A 27847-nucleotide genomic window follows, 5' to 3' on the forward strand; every position below is an offset into this window, starting at 1 on the left:
CTTCCACTACTAATGCTGGTGGCACTTGAAGAGTGCTGCCAATTGAGGATCTTGTGACCCTCTCCTGAAAGTTTTGTGACCACATTTGGGGGACCCGACCAACAGATTGGGAAGCCATGATCTAGTCCAGGGGCAGGCAGCTCCAGTCCTGGAGTGCCACACACAGGTCTCATTTTCAACATATCCACCACGGACATGCATGAGGTATATTTGCATGCAGATATATCTCATGCATATTCATTGTGGATGTCCTGAAAACTGGACCTGTTTGTGGTACTCCAGGATTGGAGCTGCCTGCCCCTGGTCTAATCACATACAAAATCATTCTTCACTCAAAGCAGCTGTTCACAATAAAATTTTTTTATTGAACTGATGGTGAAAATACTGTCCAAATAAACAATCAGGTACACTATGGACTAGTGCATCACAGCAACAAAGTCCAAAAACACTTCAAAGTAACACAGCTTCTTCTCACACAAGTCAGCTCTTTGGACAGGCCTTCCTCGTATCTTTTCGGTATTGCAGATCTTCTCAATTCTTTTCTTTAGGGAAGCATCTGGCTGATTTGTCTGGTCAATCAACACTCTGTGGTCTTTCCCAGCCAGATCATTCTCCCTTAGGACTCCCTGAGACCCTCATCCAGCAGACTCTGTGGAATTCTTTTCTTTAAGTGTCTCCTCACACTCTGAAAATGTCTTCCTCCTGCTTCTCTTCTCCTTCTCTGTGGAGGGATAAAGCCCAAATGTCATCCAGAAGGGCACCTGCTCCACTCAGCCCTGTGCAGTGTTGCCAACTCCTACGTGAAGAAAGTCACTAGATTCACTGTAAAAAAGTTTTCAGACTGGGTAAAAAGTAGCTATAAACATGTTGTTGCGCAGTGGCATCAGCCTAAGACCAGTGAAGAATGAGGGGTGGCTCACACTCACACTCTTGCTTTCTCAGAAACTGATACACACATATTCACATTCTCTCAGTTACACACACTTTCTGAGGCACACTCACACATACTCTCATACTCTCTCAAACACTCAGACATAAACACACACTTTCTCTCTTTTTCCACACAGACTCTCCCATACACGTTTCTATGCTGCACGTGTTCACTTAGCGAGGGTCTCCTCCTCTGACTAACTAACGAAGAACACTACAGCAAAATGATGTAGAGTGCTACACTTCCTGCCAGTCCTTACCATCCTACAGAGCCACCAAGACGCTTCCTCTCCCTTCTTCCGGACACTCTCCATTTGCTCTGTCCATGCCTGGCCCACCGCACTGCCTTTCTCCAAGATGAGCCTTGGCAGCTCATGCAAAGGCCTTGCTAAGAGCAGCACAGAAAAAAATAAATTACAGATGATAAAACATAGCTTTTTCCTAGTCTTCTGCTGCTGTCAGTCTGTCATAAGGTGATAATAAAGTTGTACCTCCTGCTTGTTTTTTTGCTGGCTGTGGTTTGCTACTTCTCCTTCAAGCAGATAGCGCTTGGATTCTCCAGGGGTGAGGGGAGAAACTGAACCAGCAAAGCCTGTTCTGAGGAATTAAAGGAGACAGAGCAGATCTCATTCTCTTGCACTTTCCTGCTCCTATCTAACCAGAAGAGGTCTCACTCTCTTGCATATTCCTAGGGCACTCTAGCCAGAGGAAGCCTCACTCTCTTGCACTTGTTTTGCTTCCAGGTATGTTTTATAAATTGGGCACCCAATGAAAATTTTAGAGATGTGAGAAAGTTGCTAGATTTGTAGTTAAATTGTCCATATATATATAACTAGATTAGCTCCCTATCTCATTCACAATTCTACAATTTTCATTTGGTTCAAAAAGTCACCAAATCTGGCCACAAAATTGCTAAATTGGCAACACTGGCCCTATGCCCAGGCTGGTTTATGACTTCTCTGTGCCCCATGGGCACAGGAGTTGTGTTAACACTCAAACCCCTCCCAGTGTGGAGTGGTACACCTACAATACACTGACCTCTCACATAGGTCAGGGTCTTGATAGAGACCTAAAACTCGCACTGCTAGCAAGCTGGCCTGATGAGACCACTGATGCCATAACACTTTTACTAATAATAGAAAGAAAAGGTCACATTCTATTCATGGTTTTAAAATGTGGCAAGTACCCTCATACCAGGGCTAGTGCACATTTCCGCCCACCGGCGTCTTTTACTTTTATGTACTACCGCCAATTTGGCTGCCCAATTAAATTGCAATCATGGGGTAACCACCTTTTTGTTTAAACCATGATACACTGCCGCATTTATTAGCAGTTTATTTCATTTCTCATTTTGTTTTCATTTCCCATTTTTGTCTTTACAAAAAAAAATTTTTTAAAAAAGGTTTTAAATATTTTCTTCTTTTTATATATTTTTTATAATAACTTATTTGCTTTTTCAACCACAATTTTGGTCTCAGAAACTCTTTTACTCTCTATCATTTCTCATTTTCAAATTGGAAAGTGCTAAGAAAAATTTTTATCTCGCACTTATCTTATTCATTTTCATGAGAGTCAGAGTTCCAGTGTTCCGCCTGCTCGTAAGAGCCGAAGTATAAAGTGCTCCACAAAAAGCCCGACACCGCTGGTGTTTCGAGATTTCTTCTTCGTCAGGGGCTTGACAACTGAATGGACAGGCGTTTCCTGAATTAGATTCACTTTTACTGTCAATAAGGGAGCACAACTGGATACCCCATCGTAGATATAAAAAGCCAGGCACCAGAATAATGCTGTCCCATAATGGATCTAACCAGAAATGGGGAAAAAAGTTTTTTTCCCCACGCCAAAACTGAAATACTCCTATGATTTTCTGTGCCACTTGATTCCTGTTTATTCCATTTTATTTTGTTCTTTGTAGGATTCCATGAAGCCTCGCTTACGGACGTGTGCCTGCCTCCTTCCACCACACAAGCTCAATTGAAGGGCTGCACGCCGTCTTCAGGCATTCCCTCGTGGTGCTTACACACAAATCACCTGCTCTTCCTCCTTTGAAACAATGCAGCTGTGAGTTGGTCCGTGCCGGTCCTGGGCAGGAAGAGATCCCCCCCAGCTCAGGCGCTGAAGGCGCGCGCTGGCTTCGTCGTTTGTCAGTTCGGCTGCTGCACCTGCAAGCTCCGCGGAGCCAGTCGGACTTGTTGTGGGGGAGCGAGCTGATTGGCCGAGCCCACGAGCTCCCTCGCCTCCTTGAAAGCTCGGCGTGCGGCGCCGGTATGAAGTCTGGAGTAGCAGCGGCCCGGAGGCCTGTCAGCAGCTCACAGCTCCGGCTGGGGGTGTGCAACTAAAGTTGGGCTCTAATATCGCTCTGAGATTTCCCTGCCTTCTCCAGCAGCTGCTACTGCGCCCGCAAGTCGGAGTGAGTAATTCTGGCTTTTTTTTTTTTTTTTTTGAAAACTTGGCAAATTGATGACATGAGGCTCGCGTAGGGAAACTGGTAATTAGAAAGGAACGTAGCAGCCGCTGATTAAAGCTGGGGATGGGGGGGAAGTCAACGACCAGCTGTCAAGATCTGCCCGGGAGTAGGCTGCTTCGTGTTCGTGCACTCTGTGTCAGAAGAAACGCTGTGTGTGGTGTATGAGGGCAGGGCGCGCTGCTGTGCTTTTCGCCGCTTTGTTGAACCTTCCTATTTCGAACCCCAAGAAAGCGTACGAATGGGCTTTGTCCGGGACAAAAGATTGCCACAGTAACTGCAGTGGAGAATGCCCTGTTTGAGAACGTATGAACCCTAGACTACTCTAAACTGTAGAGAGCTAGCTTAATGTTTATTTTCAGTCCCTGTCGCCGTAATATCACATTCTGTTCCTTGGTGACAAACGTGTGCATGCATAAAGTAGAGTTGGAGCATAGTTGATACATTTTTTTACAACCGATAGATAAGATATATCTTTATTTCATTAGGAAGTATGCTGGAGTTTGTTAAGAGTTGTGGCACGCTGGTGGCTTCTTTATTCCTGCTTTTTTTTTTTTTTTTTTTTTTTTTTTCAAGCAGGGGATTAAAAGCAAAGGAGAGAAAAAACGTGGCTTCAGTTTTCTTTGCTCTCTAATCAGAAGGTGTTGTTCAGTGGAGCCTTTGTGTTTCACATAGTTAAAGATGTAAAATGACATGATCGGAAATGTCCAAATAGTAAAACTACCTTTCTACCACTGCAAAGACAACCCTGGGTAAAGAGCCCACTCGCACACTTCTCCAGTCAGTTGTTTGTCAATAGAAACAAGTATGGGGGGGGGGGGGGGGGGTGTGGGTGTGTAGTGTACACGCACTCACACGCGCCATCCGAAAACAGGTATACGTCTATCCTATAAAGACATTCTGAGGATGTTACACTTATGGATTTTAATAACTTTTTTTGTGACCTGTGACCCTATTTAGCTGTATTATGGGTACAGGTATCATATATAGCCAATTACCTGTTCTGTTTTATTTTTTTTCATTTACCTGTACTCTTCTGGATCCTTTAAAAAGAGTTGGCACTCTCTGTCTTGCAGATGCAAAACTTGGGGTCTCTCATGTTATTTTTTTGCTGCAGGAATTATAGAAAGATTATTTGCACCACTTTAACTTCTGTTCCTTCCCCAAGAGGTTAATTCTAGCTCAGCCTGTAACCTTACACTATAACAGCACTTGCCATGCTTTTTTTGTAATGTAATATATGCTTCACAAATAAAGTGTGAGAGCAAGAACTATAGAAAGAGCTTATACCCACTAATTGGAGAGAAGGGAGCATTGTTCTCTATCCTGCATCGCAGCACATTCAGTAAACACAGGTAATGCTTTTAGTGGATTTATGGGTCAATAAGAGAAAACAAAAAAATCAAAAGGTGTTTTTTCAACCCTGCTAAGACTTTTATGTGATTCCTTTCTGTACAGTCACTTTATTTTTGGTGGCGCTTTGAAATACAACTACAAATAACAAATGAGGTTTTCTTTACAGATTTATGTTTGGCTTTGTCTAATTTGCAGTTAAGGACATTTTACTGTATAATATAGTTATAATCTTAAAATCTCCTCCTCCCCTTTATGAGGAAACCAAAACTCATTTTCCACTTGAAAGCAGAAAGAAAGTATTAATCCCTGTAGCTCTCCTGCACTATGTATGAGGTTTATGGGTACAGATGCATATTTCACCATCTCTTTCTAGACTACAGTCTGCTGCTATTCAGTACATTTGTGAGGCTATATGTGTTGCAGTGTTAATACATGCCGCATCAGGCATGACGTCCAGTTCAAGAGCATCCAGTTCTGTCTTAAGTTAATCATGATAAACTATCTTTGGTAATAAGCAGTAAGTTTGGTGTTTATATGACACAATACAATCATAGGTCACTTATACTTTAAGGGAGTAATTTTCAAAATAAATTGTATATAAAGTCTGGGGGATGTGATTGTAAAAAAAAAAAAAAAAGTGAGCATGGGTAACTTTTTTGTTTTGCACTGGTTCAGTGCACACCCTGTGAACATTTGGACACTGTTTATGTGCAAAAAACCACTTTGAAAGTTTGGGCAAAAATCTGCAGGTAAAGTCTATGCAAGCTTTTGGAAAAATACTGTCTACAAATTACAAAAAGATGAGAATACGCCAGATTCCCCCCCCCCCCCTTCGCCTGGTAAGGTCATCCAATATTATATTGTTGATCCTCATTTTCATCTCCACATAAAATATATAATTCCTTTCATTAGGGTAGCACACTCGTATATTAGCTCAAGTGTGGCCAATTCTGTTTTTTGAGTGCCACAAACTTGGTTTTTGGGAAATTCATCTTGAATATGCAAAAGAGATTTGCATGCACTGCCTCCATTGTATGCAAATATCTCACGCATGTTCATTGTGGATATCTTGAAAAGCAGATCTGTTTGTGGCTGAGGTCTGGAATTGGCCAGCTCTGCATAAAAGGATTATAACCTGTGATAACTCCCAGGAGAATTAATGAAACACAAAGCATTATGGTAAGTAATAAAAGTGCTGTTTTTTGTTTTTTTTTTTTTTTGTTACAAATGAAATATATAACAGCTTGAGATACAGTTGAGTGTAGTATTTCTCCCCCCCCCCCCCCCCCCATGTTGTATTACCACTCTGCATTCAGCTTGGGCTAAAGGATACTAGCAGGGCAAGTGTTCAGTTATATGGCACTCTTTTTAAGCTGTAGTTCTATAAATTATCCAGGTTGCACACAAATGAACACCCAGAATTGCTGTAGTTCTAGAATGATGTCTGTGTTTATAAGTTCTGCCTGTGCTTGTCTCTTGAATAGAGCTTGGGGCTTTATATATCACTGTCTTCATTATAAACTTGCCTTAGGTACAATACATCTGTTCCCATTAGATTGTGTAGAACTAGTTATCAAATTTAAGTTAGTAGGAGAGAGATTTTAATAAGCATTTGGGGGAATTTAAGAATACCACTGTTCAAGCAAGCTAAAGTCCATGGATTTTAGGGTTGAGATATGTTAAATCATTTGAGCAGCATTCAAAATTTTAAATTGGATGTGTCTTATTTTAGCAAATGAGTGAATTTGCAGTCTTGAGTCAATCATCATATTTGGGGGTTGGTAAGGACTTTTTCACTGTTGCAGAATTGGCTACAGATGGACAATGTCTTTTCCCCCTAGCCAGTCAGGATATCCTTCTGAATTTGTTTGAGAAATATTTGCATACACAGGAGGTAGAAATCTCATGTATATTTATTAGGGATATCCTGAAAACCGGAGTGGCCCATAGGACCTATCTGAGCACCTTTTCCCTAGATTCGCATGTGCAGAAAGCTGCAGTGTTCGGCAATCCAAGAGAAGGTTGGAGTGAAGCACTTCTGGTCTTCTTTCAGTTGTAACTAACTCGATGAATAGCATTTCTAGGAATGTAAAATTGAGGATGTTGTACTTATTTCCTTCATGGTTGTATTTTAAGAGGCATGAACCAGTTCAACTGTGCGAATCGTGATGGTTCCCCAGTCCACTTGCAGGGGGAGAAAGTTACAGAATAACTACTTCAACCAAGCGAACATAGTTTGCCAGAAAGAGCCCTGTGTGTGTATGGGAGGAAGGAATTATTGCTATTGTAAATTCAAATCTATTGTGTTAGGAGTTTTGGAATTCTAAAAAAAAAAAAAAAAAAAAAAGTCAACTGCCACCAATTTGAACAGTTAAGTTACTGAAACAAAACATTTTTGTCTTTCTGCTGTTTGCCATATTACTATCTGGCCCACACTGCTAAGGATATATCCCAGCTGCCAGCTACACTGGTCACCTGCGAGATTCCTCGTTATCTAAAATCATTTTTGTTTTATCTTCTTCTTTTGTGCTCCACCATCTTGGATTGAAGATGTTCTTTTAATATGACGTTGCTTGGCTGAGTGATGATCCCTCATCACACACACCTTTCACATCTCTAATCACAAGGCTCTCTAATAACCTAAAAAGCCAGCAATACTAACATGGCTGTTACCCATACATCCAGCCTTCATAGTTACCTACGAAGCCTGCAAGTCAGACTTGGCTATATAGTGATTAGTGCACTTGTTCCAGTCAGATTTTTTCGTGACTTGAGTTGAACATAGCTGGTTTTATTTTGCTTAGTAAAGCTGACATTTATTGTCAAGCAAATACCTTATTGTTTAATAGTATTATGTCACGCAAGATCGGTGAGGTAAGTGATTCTATCAGCTTGAAGTTGAGAAGGTAACACTTACAATAAAAGGCATATCGCACAAAACAACTCATGGAGCAACTAGAATGTTCACATTTGTGCGTATTTTATACAGTTTGCATATTTGCTTTTTAAATTGCTACAGATAAAAACTTGTACCAAGATATGATATAGGAAGCATATTAAGCCAATCAGTTTGATTGGATACTTTGAGATCCATATTCAAAAGCTTTTAACCAGATAACTTTGAAGATTTGGGTACATAGCCAGCTAAATTTTAGCTGGCTAAAAAGTTAGGACTGTAGAATTAAGCTGGCTAAGTTAGGAGCATTCGGGAGCATAACTTAGAATTGAATTAGCTGGCTATCAGGTCGATACAGTAACGTGCAGTTAAAGATTGCCCGTCTGTAACGTGCTGGGAGCGCACAATACAGACGAGTAAGGCGATTCAGCGATACAGTCTCCAGTTTCATGCGTCCCTAGCGCTTCCTAAAACAGACGCATAACCCTTTCCGCACCCAGCAAGTAAATGAACGAAAAAGCTGTATAATGAAGGAATTAGCTATTCCCCTCCGATACTGTAACGGGCGCTGATACTATCTCCTCAGTAACCCGCTGTTTTGCCGCGGCCTTAACGTGTTAGTTTACCGCCTCCCCCTAGTAGGAGTTAGTGTAGTGTAGTGTAAAAAACATTGCTTACCCGCCCTGGTCCCGTCCGGTCTCCGGTCCAGCCCGTCCGGTCTCCGGTGTAGCCCCAGTCCGGACCCCTCCTCCCGAAGCAACAAAAAACGAAAAAGTAGCAAGGCTCGGGCCTGCTACGGCAGACCCTTCTCCCTTCCTCCCGATTTCGCACGGCCATTCATCCAGGCAGAGGGAACCGGTGGCGAAAACGGCCCACGGTTCCCTCTGCCTGGATGAATGCACGGCCACCGGCAGTGAAGGAATGGCCGTGCGATTTCAGCGCTGAAGGCAGTCACATGCCGTGACGTCACGTCACGGCATGTGACTGCCTTCAGCGCTGAAATCGCACGGCCATTCATCCAGGCAGAGGGAACCGGTGGCGAAAACGGCCCACGGTTCCCTCTGCCTGGATGAATGCACGACCACCCGGCTCCCTCCGCCTGAATTAATGCGCGCCTGTGAGACCCGGCCGGTCTCACAGGCGCGCATTAATTAATTAATGTCATTTCAAATGTCATTTGAAATGACAGGTACCAGCGCACCCAGGTTACTGTATAGGCGCTGTATTAAGCGCCTATACAGTAAAATGGGTTACGCGGGCATAACCCTTCCCTAACGCTTTAAAGCCGCGGCATGCATTTGCATGCAATTAGAAGAGAGTATCGGGGACTAAGTGAAGAGAACTGTGCATGCGGGGAGGAAGGGTGCGCCTGACACTGCCGCACTGTTTCTACCGCGGCCTTACTGTATCAACCTGTATGTTATCTGGCTAACTCTGATATTCAAAGTTAATTGGACAACTTAGCCAACTAACAGGGTCATTCATCAAAATGCGTTATGCCGATAACGCCGTAATGCATGCAATAGTTGTGGTGGCACGAATGCAAATTTTTCAGAGGGGTTTGGGCAGGATTAGTGAAAATGAGGGGTATTATCACACTGTGCAATAGTGTAACCCCCGCTATCGCATGTTTTTAACGCTGGCAATAACTACACCTATTTTTCTGGCGTTACAGCAGTTTCAGGAATATTGCACAGCTTAACGCAATTAGCGATAAAAGATTGCAAATTGCATTTCAGCTATTTCTGAGCCGGGAGAGTGGAGTGGCGTATAGAGAGAGAGAGACCTCTGGGGAGGTCTTCACGGTAGTCAACTATTTATATCACTATAGGAGGTCCAGCTTAATACCTTGGTGAGGTGGTGGTTTAGAGTTTGGGGGCCAGTTTTGTGTGCAGTATGAGACATACACCTCAGTGAAGGTTTAACATCATTTGGAGTGAGGAAAGCCTCACAAAAATGAGATTTCTCCAATGTTCTCTTACCTTTCAAGCTAGGCCTTATAAAGAGTCTCTTTCTCTCGGCAGTGCGTGGTGCAGTAATTCTAAAATTATCACATGCCCCTTTTTCTTATCATGGGTGTTATCCATGCAAAATTATAGCATTTTGATGAATCTAGGGGTAAGTTTGGTCAGATGAAAGAGCTGTTGTAAAGTAAGCTGGATAAAGTTAGCTGGCTAGCTTTAATATAGCTGGAAATATTCACTAGTGCAGCTGCACTATTGAATACGCTTGTTAGCTGGATAAATTTCTTTGGTATCTGGACAATTCTCCCATGTGGAGTCAACTTAGTAGCAGTTTATGGAATTCTCCAGGAACTTATCTAAACCTTTTTTTAAACCCAGCTACACTAACTGCCCTAACATCCTCTGGCAATGAATTCCAGAAACTAATTGTGCATTGAGTGAGAGAATTTTCTCTTATTTGTTTTAAATGTGCTACTTACTAACTTCATGAAGTGCACCCTGGTTCTTCTATTATCTGAAAGAGTAAATAACTGATTCACACTTAACCGTTCTAGTCCTCTCATGATTTTATAGACCTTTATTTATTTATTTGAAGCTTTTTTTATACCGACTTTCATGATACAAATCAAATCGGTTTACAGGGAACAAAGGTCTTAACAATAACATTAACAATCCACAATAAACATTAACTGGAAGGAGAAGAAAAAGTTACAATAAAACAAGGGAATGCAACTGGGAACTAGGAAAGCAGGGGGAATTAGATAACTATACCACTTATATAATTGTATTTAATCTCGGGGAGGTCTACATTAAGTCTGAGTCATGGCTATGCTACAGCTGTGAAAGAATAGACTCAAGGGAAAGCTTGACTGAACAACCAAGTTTTGAGTTTTTTTTTTTTTTTTTTTTGAAAGTCAGAAGACAGGATTCCTGTCGTAGGTCCGGGGGGATAGAATTCCAGATAGAAGGACCAGCTGTTGAAAGTGCTCGTTCTCTGATAGATGATCGGTGCACAGCTTTAATTGGTGGGGCGTGTAAGGATCCCTTATAAGCTTCCCTAATAGGTCTGGCTGAGATGTGTAGTTTGAGTGGAAATTGCAGGTCAAGAGGGACCTGCTGGTGAATGCTTTTGTGAATAATAGTGAGTGATTTGTGACGGATTCTAAAATTCACTGGGAGCCAATGCAGGTCCTTGAGTATGGGCGTGATGTGATCTCTCCTTTTAGTGTTCGTCAGGATTCTTGCCGCCACATTTTGGAGCATCTGGAGGGGTTTTATGGTAGATGCTGGGAGACCTAGGAGAATCGAATTACAGTAATCTACCTTGGAAAACAAAATAGCCTGTAGGACAGTTCTGAAGTCGTGATGGTATAGCAGAGGCTTGAGTCTTTTGAGCACCTGTAGTTTGTAGAAGCAATCCTTGGTGGTAAGGTTTATGAATTTCTTGAAGCTCAGATGTCTATCGATTATGACTCCCAGGTCTCTAGCTTGGATGATGTATTAGGATGCGGCTGCTGTTGATGGTCACTGTCTTCTGGTGTGATGAGAAGGAGTTCTGTCTTGGCTGTGTTTAGTACCAAGTTAAGACTTGTGAGGTGAAGTTTGATCAAATGCAGATAGGAGTCCCATTGTTTAAGTGATTTTGCCAAAGAATCCACTATGGGGATCAAAATTTGTACATCATCTGCATATATATAAAATTTCAGTTTTAGCGTCGTGAGTAGTTGGCAAAGAAGGAGGAGGTAGATATTGAACAGGGTAGGGGATAGGGAGGAGCCTTGGGGGACTCCAAGTGGGGAATTGGTGCATGGTGATTCCTTGCTATTTATTTTAACTTTATATCCTCTGTTGCTGAGGAATGAGTCAAATCACTTGAGTACTGATCCTGTGATTCCTATGTCTGCTAGTCGGTTTACTAAAATGGTGTGGTTTATTGTATCGAATGCTGCAGAGATATCAAGGAGCGCTAACAGGAAGGAATGTCCTTTATCAAGGCCCATACTAATGTGGTCTGTCATATCACCCCTCAGCCATCTATCATATGGCTGAGGGGTGATATGATAGATATGACAAGATGGCTGTGATATGTACAAAGATTTTGAGTTCAAACGTTTCTCGTACTTATATTGTATTTATACTGTATCTATAATATATTTTAATATTACTATGTTAAATTGGCATTCTGTTCTATTGTTCCATCTAAAGCCCCTTTCTCTATTTTGGGCATTTCATCGTTTTATGTAAACCGGAGTGATTTGTAGTTCTTACAAGAACTTCGGTATATAAAAATTAAAAATAAATAAATCATATCACCCCTCAGCCATCTTGTCTTCAAGCTGAACCACCCTAACCTTTTTAGCCTTTCCTCATAGGGAAGCCATTCCATCGCCCTAATCACTTTGGTCACCCTTCTCTGTACCTTCTCCAGTGCACTATCTCTTTTTTTGAGATGCAGCAATCAGAATTGTACATAGTATTCAAAGTGTGATCTCACCATGGAGTGATACAGAAGTATTATGACATTCTCTTATTCACCATGCCCTGCCTAATTCCTAACGTTCTGTTTACTTTTTGGTCCGCCGCAGCACACTGTACCGATGTCAAAGTATTATCCACTATAACACCTAGTTCTTTTTCCTGGATGGTAACTCCTAATATCGAATTGAACATCATGGAAGTACAGCATGGGCTATTTTTCCCCATATGCACCACCTTTCACTTGTCCACGTTAAATTTCATCTGCCGTTTGGACACCCAATCATCCAGACTGGCAAGATCCTCCTGCAATTTATTACAATCTACATGTGATTTAACTGCTCTGAATAATTTTGTGCCATCTGCAAATTTGATCACCTTGTGCATCATATCCCTTTTGTAGATCATTTATAAATATTTTTGAAAAACACTGGTGCAAGTATAGATCCCTGAGCCACTCCACTGTTTACCTCTCTCCATTGAGAAAACTGATCATTTAATTTTTACTCTCTGTGTCCTGTCTTTTAACCAGTTTGTAATCCACAAAAGGACATCCCCCCCCCCCTCCTATCCCCTGCCTTTTTAGTTTTCTTAGAAGCCTCTCATGAAGGACTTTGCTAAATGCCTTCTGAAAATCCAAATACATTACATCTACCAGTTCAGCTCTATCTACATGTTTATTAACCTCTTCATAAAAATGTAGGATACTTGTGAGGCAAGACTTCCTTTGGGTAAATCCATGCTGGCTGTGTCCCATTAAACCAGGTCTGCCTATATTTTCTATGATTTACTACTTTAGAATAATTTCCACTATTTTTCCTGGCACTGAAGTCGGGCTCACCAGTCTATAGTTTTCTAGATCACCCCAGAGCCCTTTTTTGTTATATTAGTCACCTTCCAATCTTCAGCTACAATGGATGATTTTAACTAATAGAAAAAAATGAAATTTCAGATAATTCTGGAGTGTATACTATCCAGTCCATGTGACTTACTCCTCTTCAGTTTGTCAATGTGGCCTACTACATCTTCCAGGCTCATTGCAATTTGGTTCAGTTCATCCGAATCTCCACCCTTAAACTCTCTGGAACTGGTATCCTCCCAACATTCTCATTTGCAAACACAGAAGCAAATAATTCATTTAGTTTTTCCATGATGGCTTTCTCTTCCCTTAGTGCATCTTTAACCCTTCGATCACCTAATGGTCCAACTGACTCCTTCGCAGGTTTCCTGTTTTTGATATATTTAAAACATTTTTTTTTTTTTTTTTGCTTCTACAGCCATCTTTATTTCAAATTTTCTCTTAGCCTGTCTTATCAGTGTTTTTTGTTTAACTTGACAATCCTTATGTGTGGGGTCCCCCCCCCCCCCCTATTTTCTTCAGATGGATCCTTCTTCCAATTTTTTTGAAGGACCTTTTGGCTAAAATAGACTCTTCTTTACCTCTCCTTTTAACCATGCTGGTGATCATTTGGCCTTTCTTCCACCTTTTACCAGTCCAGATTATTCCACAATTTTGTTTAAACAATATTCATGCCTGCTATACACTCTTAAACTTTGCAGCTACTCCTTTCAGTACTTTTATTTCTAATAATCTTCCTCATTTTTTCAGTTTCCCTTTTGACAGTTAAGTGTTTAGAATTGTCTGTTTACATATTGTCCTATTCCACTCAGTTCAAATTTGATCATGTTATGATCACTATTGCCATGTGGCCCCACCTCCATTACCTTTCTCACCAAATCCTGCATTCTACTAAAACTTAGATCTAAAATAGTTCCCTGTCTCATCTATTCCTGAACAAATTACTCCATGAAGAAGTGATTTATTCCATCTAGGAATTTTACTTCTCTAGCATGTCCTCATGTTGCTTTTACCTAGTCTATATTGGGGTAATTGAAATTTAATGTAATTGTGTCAATTTGTCTACTGCTCAACGACTAAATATAACTTCTAATAATCATGTATCAAATAATTTATGATCTTTAGTAGCAATATTAATATTCTTATGCTTCTAATATTTTATCACAAACTTCATGACAATGTAGGAGGACCTATCCGATTCACATGCCTCTCCTGACAGCAGACATGCTATAATTGATGAATTTACATGAAGTGAATCCATTCAATTTCCTTGTTTAGTCCATGTGGAGTCACTGACTGAAGCTGACATATCCATTTTTGTTCACATTGTCTTAGACGCTTCACTCGGTCTCCCCCTCTCTAATGTGAACGTCAACTTCCAGCACTGTCCACCTGATGTCATTAAAATCATGATTAAGATCCTTGAAATGGGTAACAAGTGGTTTTTCTATCCTGCCGGTCTTCAGGCAACATTTGTGTTCCGTGAGTCTGACACGTATTTGACGTTTAGTCATGCCCATATATACTAATGGGCACGGGCAGAATGTTGTGCATACCACAAAGGAAGTGTGACAGGAGAATATTCGGCATCGTGATCAATTGGCCTGATGTCGTTTTAATAGTAGTTTGAGCTGATTTTAGTGGATAGCACATACATCTCATGCACAGCTTCATGATCTCTGATAAATCACTGGGGGATTATGACTGCTTGAATGAACAACATGACCTTTAATGTTCCGACCTCTGGTGAATGCAATTCTGATTGGCTCCTTGAATAAGGAGTGGATCTCCTGGAGAACTTCCCAATGTTTCCGTATAGCTCTGCTAAGGGGAGATACTAGACTGTGTCTAAGGTCTGGGGGTTTGATTCCTCAACCACTGATTTTTTTTTCAAAACCAAATAATCTCTATTTGCATATAACACTCTATGGTATGCTGTTTTTACACAATGAACAGGGTATCCCCGCTGTAGGAACCGATCGGCCATATGTCTGGCTTGGGTCTTAAAGTCAGTACGATCCGTACATAATCTCCTCAATAGAATTGTACGTGCACATTAGAGAAGGGGAGAACGAGTGAAGCATCTAAGACATTGTGAACAAAAATGGATATATCAGCTTCAGTCAGTGACTCCACATGGACTAAACAAGGAAATTGAGTGGATTCACTTCATGTAAATTCATCAATCATAGCATGTCAGCTGTCAGGTGAGGCATGTGAATCATATGTAAATTCAGACTCATTTTCAACTTGCCAAAAGACGCCGATAGAACAAAATGGTGGCGAGGTGTGGTAAGCATCACTGTCCCGTGTTTCTTCCATCATTTCCCAGGATGTGCATTTATCATTATGTGTAGCTATTGCATGAATAACTTAAACAGTTTTTGACTTTTAGTAATAAAGATGAGATGGATCTTTATTAAAATACAAAATTGATGCATTTTGGAAGACTTTCTGTTAAGGAGCATCTGGAGATTTACCACAACAGTGTGCTGGGAGTCATATCAAGAAGTTCCCGAGGCAGCGGCTCGGGAAACATGGACACGTCGGACTTTCAGACTCTAGACTCTGAAGCACGGTAGTGCAAGTTAAGGGAAGTACTCAATTCCATAATTTTACAAAATAGCTATAAAAAAAAGAAAAATTGAAAAACAAGCACAAGTTGTATACTTGTCAACTGATGGTGTGTATGAAGGTCCTACATTGTCATGAAGTTTATGGTAAAAAGTTATTAGACGCATAAGAATATTAATATTGCTACTAAAGATCATAAAATCTTTGATACAATGTGATTGTTAGAAAGTAATTGAAATCTCCCATTAATACTGCACTGCCAGATTGGTTAGCTTCCCAAATCTCTTAGCATTTCATCTGTCTGATCTTTTTGGTCAGGTAGATAGGCGTATACTGCCATCACTATATTGTGATCCAACACACATGGGATTTCTACCCATAAAGATTCTAGTGTGCATTGTGTCTCTTGCAGGATCTTTATCCTGTTGGACTTTGTGCCATCCTGAATATAAAGCACTCCCCACCAAGTTGATCCTCCCTATCATTGTGATATAATTTGTACCCTGGTATGGCACTATCCCATTCCGCAATGTCTGAGATGCCAATTAAGTCTGTCTCTCATCATTCACTGCTATACACTCTAACTTTCACATCTTACTTCTAAGACTTCTGGCATTAGCATACAGACTTTTTAAAGTGTCTGTTTGTATTAACAACCTGCTTTTCAGTTGATAGGGATAATTTGGAATTCTTTAGCTCAGCTGATTCTTTTCTTATAGGCACATGAACTACTTTTTGCTTGGAACCTCTCTGTTGGGATGCCTTAACTCTCCTGTTTCATTAGAATCCTTGGAAGATACTCCCTCCAAACCATGCACTGCTGAGTGACTGTTGGCTTTACCCCCCTTGATCTAGTTTTAACAGCTGCTCTGTCTTCCCCCAAAAGGTTGCCTAGATATTTTGAAAATGAAGGACTTGGTATTGGCTGTATGTCCCTGTAAAATTGTGAGGGAGGGATACCCTTTCGTTGTTATGGTTGAGGCAAGACCCATTGTAATAGCTACCTGGCGTGGAGCATCACTGAAACAATTCAGGGTTAGTATCTGCATTTCTTCTTGGTTTTATAAGCAGCAAGGACAAAAACTAAGGCAATGTGTATCCTGGGAATGCATGTCCCCAGCTGACACCAAAGGGACCTTTTCCACCAGAAAATGAAATATGAATGAATGTTTAGGCAGTGGTGCCCCGGCTGAAAAACACAGCTTGTAATATTTTACTGGGAAAAGGCTATTGAAAACTGTGAGGAGTACTAAAACCACTATTAAATAAATATATATAATAAAAATACGGGCTAAATGTATACAAAATAAAGTGCTTGAGAAACACACCAAAAAATCCCAACCAAAGGGGGGGAAGCACTAATGATAAATATATATATATATATATATATATTACAGCATACACTGAGAATTGCATAACTTACCCAAAAAGAAACTGACAGGTATGACCACCTTTAGGCACTGCCAAATCATTGCTTGGTAGTGTTAGTATACGAGTTCCTGTCAGTTTCTACTCATACGTTTTGGGTAACTTACGCAGTTCTCAGTGAATATAATACCTTAAAAATGTTTACAATCTTGATTATCATGTTGTGTATATGTGTTGTAATATGTGTTCATGTGCACTTGAGTTTAGTCGACTGAACACTTTGGTATGTATGTTTAATTAGCTTTGTGTTTTGTCTGGTCAAGGCACTTCCACACATTGCTGTCACATTTGTGCCATTCTTTGAATAGCAACAGTGTATTTCTTTGTATTCACGTGAGTTAATTGCTCTTACCAATACATTGTATTTATTGAATTGAGCAAGGACCATTACTGACATAAATATTAAGTGCATTTCAGTGAGTAGAAATTTTTGTGTTCAGTCAGACTGTTAATGTGTTTTTAATCTTATTTGCACAAGTTTTTCTCATAATAATTACAGTATGTTATCTAAACTTTGTTTTTTTCTAAATTATGTATTACTAAAATGTTTTCAATATCTTTTTGCATATTTTATCATTAGTGCTCCCCCCCCCCCCCTTGGTTGGGGTTTTTTGGTGTGTTTGTGTGTGGCTATACAAAAAAATACTAATTCCTCTTAACTTACACACATACTTATTAAATGCTCTAACAAATAATCATAAATATTCAGATAAAAAAAACACACACAAAGTGGTTGTAAAATGGTAAATTATAAGTCCATTTATAACCAAATAAAAGACGTGATGCATGATGTCAGCCAGGAGTGGAATATCCTCAGTTTCTCAATCTCAATAGGAAAATTGCATATTTAAATTATGCCCGAATGATGACTCATTCAAAGCACTGAGTTTTCACCATTTCTTCTGTCCCCCGACAAAATGGCCTTGATGTTTCGCCAGTGAGCAGCTTCATCAGGGGGAGAATGATAGTTTATATATAAAAAAATTTTTTTTAGCACATATTCTAATAATAATTATTACATAAACAAATCATGGAAAAATATACAAGAGTTATAGTGCATCACCACTCACTTCTAAAAAGATTAAACAGTCTTTGTGTAGCCTGTGCTTGAAAGAACTTTATCAAAGAACGTTTTACATATAAAACAAATACAAAACACTTAAACTACATGAAATCAAAATATAAAAAATGAGAAACATATTAGAATTAAATGTCCACGAAAACAGAGAATCCATGCAGAGCTTACCCAAGCCTTTCCTGTACCTGACAATTACAGGAGAAACAAAAATGGTGGCATGACACCTCCACTGCACAGTGAACATAAGAAATTGCCATGCTGGGTCAGACCAAGGGTCCATCAAGCCCAGCATCCTGTTTCCAAAAGAGGCCAAACCAGGCCACAAGACCCTGGCAATTACCCAAACACTAAGAAGATCCCATGCTACTGATGCAATTAATAGCAGTGGCTGGCTATTCCCTAAGTAAACTTGATAAATAACCGTTAATGGACTTCTCCTCCAAGAACTTATCCAAACCTTTTTTGAACCCAGCTACACTAACTGCACTAAGCACATCCCCTGGCAACAAATTCCAGAGCTTAACCATGCGTTGAGTGAAAAATAATTTTCTCTGATTAGTCTTAAATGTACTACTTACTAAATTCATGGAATGCCCCCTAGTCCTTCTATTATTCGAAAGTGTAAATAACCGATTCACATCTACTTGTTCAAGACCTCTCATGATCTTAAAGACCTCCATCATATCTCCCCTCAGCCGTCTCTTCTCCAAGCTGAACAGGCCTAACCTCTTCAGCCTTTCCTCATAGGGGAGCTGTTCCATCCCCTTTATCATTTTGGTTGCCCTTCTCTGTACCTTCTCCATCGCAACTATATCTTTTTTGAGATGCGGCGACCAGAATTGTACACAGTATTCAAGGTGCGGTCTCACCATGGAGCAATACAGAGGCATTATGACATTTTCCGTTCTATTAACCATTCCCTTCCTAATAATTCCTAACATTCTATTTGCTTTTTTGACTGCTGTAGCACACTGAGCCGACGATTTTAAAGTATTATCCACTATGATGCCTAGATCTTTTTCCTGGGTGGTAGCTCCTAATATGGAACCTAATATCATGTAACTACAGCAAGGGTTATTTTTCCCTATATGCAACACCTTGCACTTGTCCACAATAAATTTCATCTGCCATTTGGATGCCCAATCTTCCAGCCTTGCAAGGTCCTCCTGTAATGTATCACAATCTGCTTGTGATTTAACTACTCTGAATAATTTTGTATCATCCGCAAATTTGATAACCTCACTTGTCGTCCTTTCCAGATCATTTATATATATATATATATATATATATATATATATATATATATATATTGAAAAGCACCGGTCCAAGTACAGATCCCTGAGGCACTCCACTGTTTACCCTTTTCCACTGAGAAAATTGACCATTTAATCCTACTCTCTGTTTCCTGTCTTTTAACCAGTTTGTAATCCACGAAAGGACATCGCCTCCTATCCCATGACTTTTTAGTTTTCATAGAAGCCTCTCATGAGGGACTTCTGAAAATCCAAATACACTACATCTACCGGTTCACTTTTATCCACATGTTTATTAACCCCTTCAAAAAAATGAAGCAGATTTGTTAGGCAAGACTTCCCTTGGGTAAATCCATGTTGACTGTGTACCATTAATCATGTCTTTCTATATGTTACTACGATTTTGATCTTGAGAATAGTTTCCACTATTTTTCCCGGCACTGAAGTCAGGCTCACTGGTCTATAGTTACCCGGATCGCCCCTGGAGCCTTTGTTAAATATTGGGGTTACATTGGCCACCCTCCAGGTACAATGGATGATTTTAATGATAGGTTACAAATTTTAACTAATAGATCAGAAATTTAATTTCCTCTTGGGAAAATAGAATAAGCCAAGCTGCTATAGAGCCCCACACAGAAATATTTGTAAAGCTATACTAAAAATGTTACAAAACAGCTGCTGAACAGAATAATATCCAACAATTAAAAACTCATAAAAATTATTAAAACATGTCCAAATATCAATAAAATATTTCAAAACAGACATCACATAATACCCAATAATTAAAATGGCAGTCCATCAAGAAAAATAAATTAAAAAAGCTACCTTTACTTACCCTCTCCAGCAACTCTCCTACTCCTTTCTCTTCCAGGCCAGTATCACTCACCAGAAGCAGCAAGGGCTGCTGAAGCTCTGTCTTTACAGTCCTCTTCCTTAGCGCCCACAATCAATCAATCTCTCTCTCTCTCGCGCTTTCTCTCACACAATTAGACCTCCATGACCAGTCTCTGTTTCTCTTACCTCCCTGACCAGTCTCTCTCTCAATTACACTCATGCTCTCAATTACACACAAATGCTCTCGCACCCATGCGCATAAGCTCTCACCCAGGCTCTCTCTCACTCACTCACCAAAAACATCTTCTTCCTTCACTGCAGGGATGGGCTCCAGTTCCGCTGTGGCTTTACTCTGGCGGGCCTTCTTATTTCGCCACCACGGGGATGGGCTCCCGTGGTGGCCACGGTCGGGTTTCCTCTTAGCTGCCACAGGGATGGGCTCCTGTGGCAGCCTTGCTTCGTCAGGGTTCAACACTGCCATTCCTCCCACCCCACCCCTGGGCTATGCGATGCCTACCTCACCGGCCAATCAAAGGCTTCCTCCCATCTTCCTACTCCCACTGGCAGGGAGGAGGCTTCCGATTGGGCAGTGGGGGTAGGACAAAAGGAGGCGTCCAACTGGACCACGGGGCTGGTAAAAGGGAGAAGGAAAGTACAACGGGGCAGTGGGAGACCGGGAGACATGACACACCTTCCAGATGAAAAATACATTATCTATAAATCGAACCCACAGCAAAATGTTTGACCAAAAAAGATGAACAATATATAAAAGTTTCTTCAAAAAGAGACCTAAATATTAGAGATGTGAACCGGAATCGGTTCGGATTCCGGTTCCGATTCACAAGTGAGTTTTTTTTCAATCTGGCCTGATCACAGTTTTGTTTATCGGCTGCACCCCAGCCGATAAACAAAAAACCCACCTGACCCTTTAAAAGTAACACCCCCCCCCCAAAAAAAAAACAAAAAACTTTTTACAGGTACTTGGTGGTCCAGTGGGGGTCCCGGGAGCGATCTCCCTCTCCGGACCATCCTCCCGGGAGGATCTCCCTCTCCGGACCATCCTCCCGGGAGGATCTCCCTCTCCGGACCATCCTCCCATTTTAATTAGTGGCAGCCATCGGCTGCCACTAATTAAAATGGCGCCGATGGCCCTTTGCCCTTACCATGTGGCCGGATCCTGTCACATGGTAGGAGCACTGGATGGCCAGCGCCATCTTGTGCTCCTACCATGTGACAGGGGCTGACCAATGGCACCGATAGCCCCTGTGACATAGTAAGGGCAAAGGCTATGGGCGCCATTTTGAATACTGGCAGCAGATGGTCCAAGTGCAGGAGGTTGCTCCCGGACCCCCGCTGGACTTTTGGCAAGTCTTGTGGGGGTCAGGAGGGTCCCCCAAGACTTGCCAAAAGCCCTGGTGGTCCAGCAGGGGTCTGGGAGCGATCTCCTGCACTCGGGATAGCCTTTGCCCTTACTATGTCACAGGGGCTACCGGTGCCATTGGTCAGCCCCTGTCACATGGTAGGAGCACAAGATGGCGTCGGCCATCCAGTGCTCCTACCATGTGACAGGATCCGGCCAATGGCACGGATACCCTGTCACATGGTAAGGGCAAAGGGCCATCGGCGCCATTTTGATTAGTGGCAGCCGACGGCCTGGAAGCGGGAGGATGGCCCGGAGCGGGAGATCACGGAAGATCACTCCCGGGACTCCCAGTGGACCACCAGGTACCTTTAAAATGTTTTTGGGGAGGGTGGGGGGAAGCTAAGGGTTTACTTTTAAAGGGTCGGGGGTGGGTTTAGGGGTTATTTTTGTGTGCCGTTTTTCCCGCCCCCACGATCAATATCGTGGGGTTTTCCTATCATTTTGGGGGAGCTCCCTATTTCTGATTTTGAAAATATCGACGATATTTTCAATCGTCCGAAGCCCAATTCACATCCCTAATAAATATAGGCTAAAGAAGGTTCCATAGTGACACCCATCACAGTGCCTTTTATCTGCTGGTAGAATCGATTTGTCAAAACAGAAAAAATTCTCTTTCAAAGCAATAGATGCAAGATCAATAACAAAGTCCACAAACCCAGTTGAAAAATTATGTGAATTAAAGTACTTTAAGAATATTTTCCAATGATTGATCCTGTGGAATATTCATGTATAATGAAGCTATGTCAGCTGTAACTAGCAAACACGGGTTAGGTCCAAGGTATCAATGATTTGAATGAAATGAATGGAGTCTCTAATATAAGAATGAACTGATGAAACTGTGGGACATAAAAAGAAGTCAATATATTGTGATACAGGTTCCAGAAGCGAGCCTGTCCCAGAAAAAATCGGTTTGCCTGCTGGTGATATCAATGATTTGTGTATTTTAGGGTGCAAATAAAAAAAAAAAAAACCAGGTAGACGAGGAAAAGATTCAAAAAGAAAATTTGTATTCGAGGTAGTGGAACTTTTCGACAAAATCAGGTCAGAATGTGCACTATATTAGCATTTTTCATTTTGAGATCATTCTTGGTGAACGTACGTGCTTTGAAATACTAGCGACTTGAAAGGCAAGGTGAGAGCTGTTTTAATTCACTAGACAAGCACTTTCTTTCAGAATTCTGTAACTTTCTAGTGCTGCTGAGTAACATCAGGAAGTCTGAAAACATATTCAGGAGGCAATTTCAGTGCAGAATGGTGACGTACCTAAGGTGTGTGGGTGTGACAGTTGTAGTTTGGGCTTTCTGCATTCACTTTTTTTTTCTCTGCACAATCAAAGTGTTCAAATATAGCCCAGCAGTAAGAGTAAACTTTAAACAGGAAGTTCTGGGACACTAGATCCTGTTTTGTAATAGAACCCATTGATTTTGTTAGCTCACTTGAAACTTTAATGTGTCACACCTCGATTCTGAGCCAACTAAACCATATAATATGTTCATCAAGTGCTGAAAGTATAAAATATTCTGGAAACCTTTCCAGAGCTGCGTGGGGTGTGTGGTTTTTTTTTTTTTAAAAATCTTCGCCTGTGTGGCCTTTCTGCACATCTGTGCTTCCAGGCCAGTCAGAACACGCTTGCGAATGCAGCATTTGTATGATCTTTTTGGTTTTACCAGTTTTGGCATTCTAGATGTTTTACATGGCATTAAATATGTTTTCACTAATTTTTATGTCATTATTTTCCATAGGTATTTGTTTCTTGAAAGTTTCTGTGACAAGTGTCTTCTATCTCTGAGGGAACATTTTTGGGGTCAGTTTTCAATAAGGAGTCTAACTGGCCATGCACCCACAGTCTCTTCTGCCTAGTATAAACCAACCAGATATTCAAATATAAAGGAGCTGCACAGGGGTCAGTTTTTATCGTGTTAGGCTACATCCTGGACGCAGCTGGACAAACTCTGGAATTTAAAAATCTCACTGTTCTGATTTGCTTTTGATAAAGCTGGATAAGTTGTGGTTTGGGTTTTTTTTTTTTTTGTTTGATTTTGTTTTGTTTAGCCAGATTAAAATCTGGCTAAAAACCGTAACCAGGAATGTTAGGTGCAGATCTGGGGTGTTTCTAGGTGGAGTGCCATTATCCTGCTAATGCTGATTTTCACCATTATATGGATCAGTGGTTCTCAACAGGTGTGTTGGGGCACACTAGTGTGTTACGAGGTCCTGGCAGGTGTGTCGCAGAGCTAGCAGAAGGCTGCCCTTTCCTCACCAGTCTGGGCAGGAGTTGGCTGACTTCTCCCCTTTTGGGTATGACAGGAAGCTGCTCTTGCTTCCTTCTCTTCCTGGCCCAGTGGGAGGTTGTTCCCTCTTTCACCCAGATCAGAGCAAGTTATCACAACTCCTGTTCATATGGGCCCAGCAGGACATCAACTTTATCTTCCTCTGTCTGGCCTGGCAGTGAGACTGCTGATGCTGTCTTTACCCCATGGGACCTGGATATGAAAGCAGGAGCATGAGGGAGAGAGGTGCGTGCTGTATACATCCAAGGTGCTGCCTCCTCATCTTCTTTCTCTCTTCAATGCTTCTTGCTCTCTTCTGCTGCTGGTAAAGAGGGAGGGAGGCTTTTTATTGGAATGAAGGCTTTTGCTGGCTGGAAGCCAGAAGGAGGGGGAAATGTGCTGTGCAGGAAGGCCTTGGGAGATAGGGAGGAAGGAATGAGGGAAAGCAGTTTGGGGTTCCTGAGTAGGGAGAGGTGGAGGCAGGAGGGAATAGGGGCTGCTGGGCAGAGAGGAGAAATGGAAGTGGAGGTAGAGATGGAGGTATGGGGGCTGCTAGGTTGGAGGGGAGGTCAGGGGATACTGAGCAGGAAGGAGTGTTACGCTTGTCGGCTTCAGCAATGCACAGCCGGCTTTCCTTACCCACTGGGGGCCTGGAGCCCTCTCTCGCAGCGGCAGGAAGACGCCACCGTGATTCCTCAGGGGCGAACGGAACGCCACCAGCCCTCCAAGGCCGACTGTGGCATAGGTGTGCATGCGCGCGCCCCACATCGGGCCTTAAAGGAACCGTGGTGGGAAAGGATCCCACGGTTCCTTGCTGATGTCCTCCAGCAGGGACTATTTGAACTCAGTCCCTGCTCTCCAGCCTTGCCTCCGCAACAGGTCTCCTGAAGCTGCTGGCCACGTTGAGTCTGCTCCTCATTCCTCACCTCCTGGACTGTCTCTTGGCCTCGACCCTTGGACTGTTTGCTGGATTCCGCTGTTCGCCGCCTGTCTCAACCACGGACTGTTCCCTTGATTCACCTGTTTGCTGCCTGTTTCAACCCTTGGATTATTTGCTTGATTCTTCCGCTAGCTGCCTCCCTCGACCCTGGACTGATATCTGGATCCGTCTGTCTGCTGCTGACCGCTAACCTGGTCTGGTAATGAGATCCGCCTCCCAATGACGAGAGCCTGGGAAGTCTTCTCTCAGGTAGGACCTTACTCTTCTTGGCTCCAGGGTCCACTATCGTAATAAGGGATGGGAAGGAAGAAGTGTTCAGATGTAAGGTGGGTAGGGAAGGGCAAGGAGACTTGAGGAGGGGAGAGAGGGATCACGGGGAAGAGGATGTGTCAGGAAGTTAGACAGGGATATGAGCATGTGAAGGGATGATTGAGTAGTTGGGAGAAGTGAGGGCTGATGGCTGCATGGAGGGGAATGATTGGGTAAAAGGGCCATACTATGTCAGTTTTGAGGATATGCATTTTTGCTCTCTTTGAACTTTGCTTAGAGTAGGAGGAAAACTATTTTTTTCTAGTCTTGAGTTTTGCACTGAGTGCAGGAGGTCTTGGGGGGGGGGGGGGGGGTTCCATTCCATTCCAGGTTTTGTTTCCACATTTGTAATTTGCGATCTTTTATTCTATATTTGCTGAGCGCAGGTCTGTCTTCTGTGTGTATGTGACTGAGACGAGGTACTTTTACTAGAGGTTTCTATCAGCCTTATTTGTTGTACTTTCTCAAAATGATATTGCACTGGTGGTGAACTGCTGCTTTTGCATGGGTAGGGCTATTGCTGTTTCATTTCTTGGAGTTAGTGCTGCTGTGGTACGGGAGGTTTGATTAGATGTGCACAGAGCGGGGTTATTTTCCCCCTAGGTTTAGTATTATTTTACAGTGCACTTTGTAGCAGAGGGAGTTGGTGATGCTGTTACTGAGATGACACCATGATCAGAATATCTCTTTTTCGTGTGGTGAGTTGTACAGGGACATGTTTTTAGTTCTGCTGTGCACACATTGGGGCGGATTTTAAAACAATACGCGCGCCGGTATTTTTGTTCGCGCCGGTGGCACGAACAAAAGTACACCAGATTTTATAAGATACGCGCATAGCCGCGCGTATCTTATAAAATCTGGGGTCGGCGCGCGCAAGGGGGTGCACATTTGTGCAACCTGCGCGCGCTGAGCCCAGCGCGGCCTGCCTGTTCCTTCCGAGGCCGCTCCGATTTCGGAGCTGCCTTGGAGGGAACTTTTCTTTGCCCACCCCCCCTTACCTTTGTCTGCAAAGTTACGCCTGCTGAAAGCCCCGCTCCATCCTCCGGTCCCGGGGGCGTGGTCCGGAGGCCTCGACCATGCCCCCGGGCCTGCGCCATGCCCCCAGGCCCGCCCCCGAAATGCCGCGTCGTTTCGGGAACGCCCCCGGACACGCCCCCTCCCTCCATGTTTCAAAATCCCCGGGACTTACGCGCGCCGGCGGCCTATGCAAAATAGGCGTGCCGGCACATGAGGGCCCTGTGTAAATCCTGCCGGATTTACGCGCGCAAGGGTTTTAAAATCCGCCCCATTGTTAGGAAGCGGAGAATTCCTGTGGATGCAGAACATATGTTTATATTTACTCCTATAATGGTCATGTGTTCAGTGTATCACGCATGTAAGCAACATCTCTCAGGTGTGTCCTGTTGGAAATAAGGTTGAGAACCACTGATCTGGATAACATAGGTAGATAACTTTAGGACTGCTCTCCAGTTGTCCTAAAGTTAATCAGCTAAGTTTATGTGGTTAACTTTTGATATGGCTAGGTATACTCAGTGGTTTAGCTGCACAACTGAATATCCCAGCAAAGTTAACCAGTTCTATCTGGCTAACTTTGCTTACAAGCCAGCTGATGAAAATATAAGCCAAAATTTGTATTAGAAGTACAAGCTAACATGCAGATAAAATTTTGGGCATATTTTAGTCATATCAGATGAACGTGAAAGTCTATATATGTCTGGAATTTTTATTTATTTTTTAAATGTCCATACTTAGACTCAATGTATACACACTGTTTTCAAACATGCGTGCAAAATGCTGCCCTTCTCTTAATTTCAACTAAAACTGTATGCGTTCTTTTGGGAATCTCAAAATCCATTTGTAAGGAAATAGCCATTGTACACCACAACTTCCCCCCCCCCCCCCCCCCCCCATAAATCCTCACTCTAAGCTTTTTGACAATTTACCTTTTTGAGTACATCCAGGCAGAGAGTTATAAGCTTTCAATGCATCTGTTTTTTCTTTGCTTTAGGGAGTGGGGTTTCTTTTCCTTCTTATTGCTTTGTACTGTCTTCAGCTTCTTACATCCCACTTTCTTCTTTCTAGAACTCAGTGTTTTGTAGTGACAAACCTTAGTAGGAGAAACAGCTTCCTGTGCAATGTGCTTCAGATAAGACTTTCATGTCTGGCTTCGTTTCGGGGGCCTCCCCCCTCCCCCGCAGGAATTTCATTTTTCCCACGGTTCGGGGGTTTTTTTTTTTTTTCAGGGGGCCTGATTTTCGGCTTAGTGTGTGCTAACTCAAAAATGAATTTTTTCTGAAATTTCGGAAAAAATTAAATTGTTTTTTGGTTCTCCCAAACCATTCCGAACTAGGCAATTTCGTTGACATTGCCTAATTCGGGAAAAATGATTGCACAAGCCTTATCCCATGCATAGGTTTTATTATAATGGATTCCTCAGCCCATGCTGGACCCATGATCAGAAGCTACATCCAAGAATCAAACTTGTCTACCACAGGTCAGTGAATGGTATTGCCACTGGGACAGCCCCAGAGATGCTTTAAAAATATGTATTGCTCATAGTATCTTCAGTATAAAGCAGCTTTTTCATTACTCTGTGTGGAAAAATCTATATGAGGTTCACCATCTCACTTCATAAGACCGGCAAAAATCTATGCATATATATATAAACAGCACCCAGATAACTCTTGCTGGTTTTGTTCCTTCAGTTGTCTGTGATCGTTTCCCTATCATCTTCATGGCTCCTCTGGCACTGGATGATGAAATACACATTGCATTTGTGGGTTACACACAGCTT

At 42.1% G+C, this 27847-nt stretch overlaps 1 protein-coding gene across 1 annotated transcript in view; it reads right to left on the reverse strand.

The window, feature by feature from the left end:
• Window positions 1-346: 346 nt before the first annotated feature.
• The window catches only part of LOC115100739, a 105581-nt gene continuing 78080 nt past the window's right edge, over window positions 347-27847 (reverse strand). Inside the window, exons 2-5 of the mRNA XM_029619552.1 lie at window positions 2868-3265; window positions 1422-1527; window positions 1191-1318; window positions 347-796 (exon numbers count right to left, since the gene is read on the reverse strand). Coding sequence (XP_029475412.1) covers window positions 679-796; window positions 1191-1318; window positions 1422-1527; window positions 2868-3265 — 750 coding nt within the window. The 3' untranslated portion in view covers window positions 347-678. The remainder of the gene's footprint in view (window positions 797-1190; window positions 1319-1421; window positions 1528-2867; window positions 3266-27847) is intronic.

The sequence above is a fragment of the Rhinatrema bivittatum genome, chromosome 1, assembly GCF_901001135.1.
Source record: "Rhinatrema bivittatum chromosome 1, aRhiBiv1.1, whole genome shotgun sequence".
Taxonomy (NCBI): domain Eukaryota; kingdom Metazoa; phylum Chordata; class Amphibia; order Gymnophiona; family Rhinatrematidae; genus Rhinatrema; species Rhinatrema bivittatum.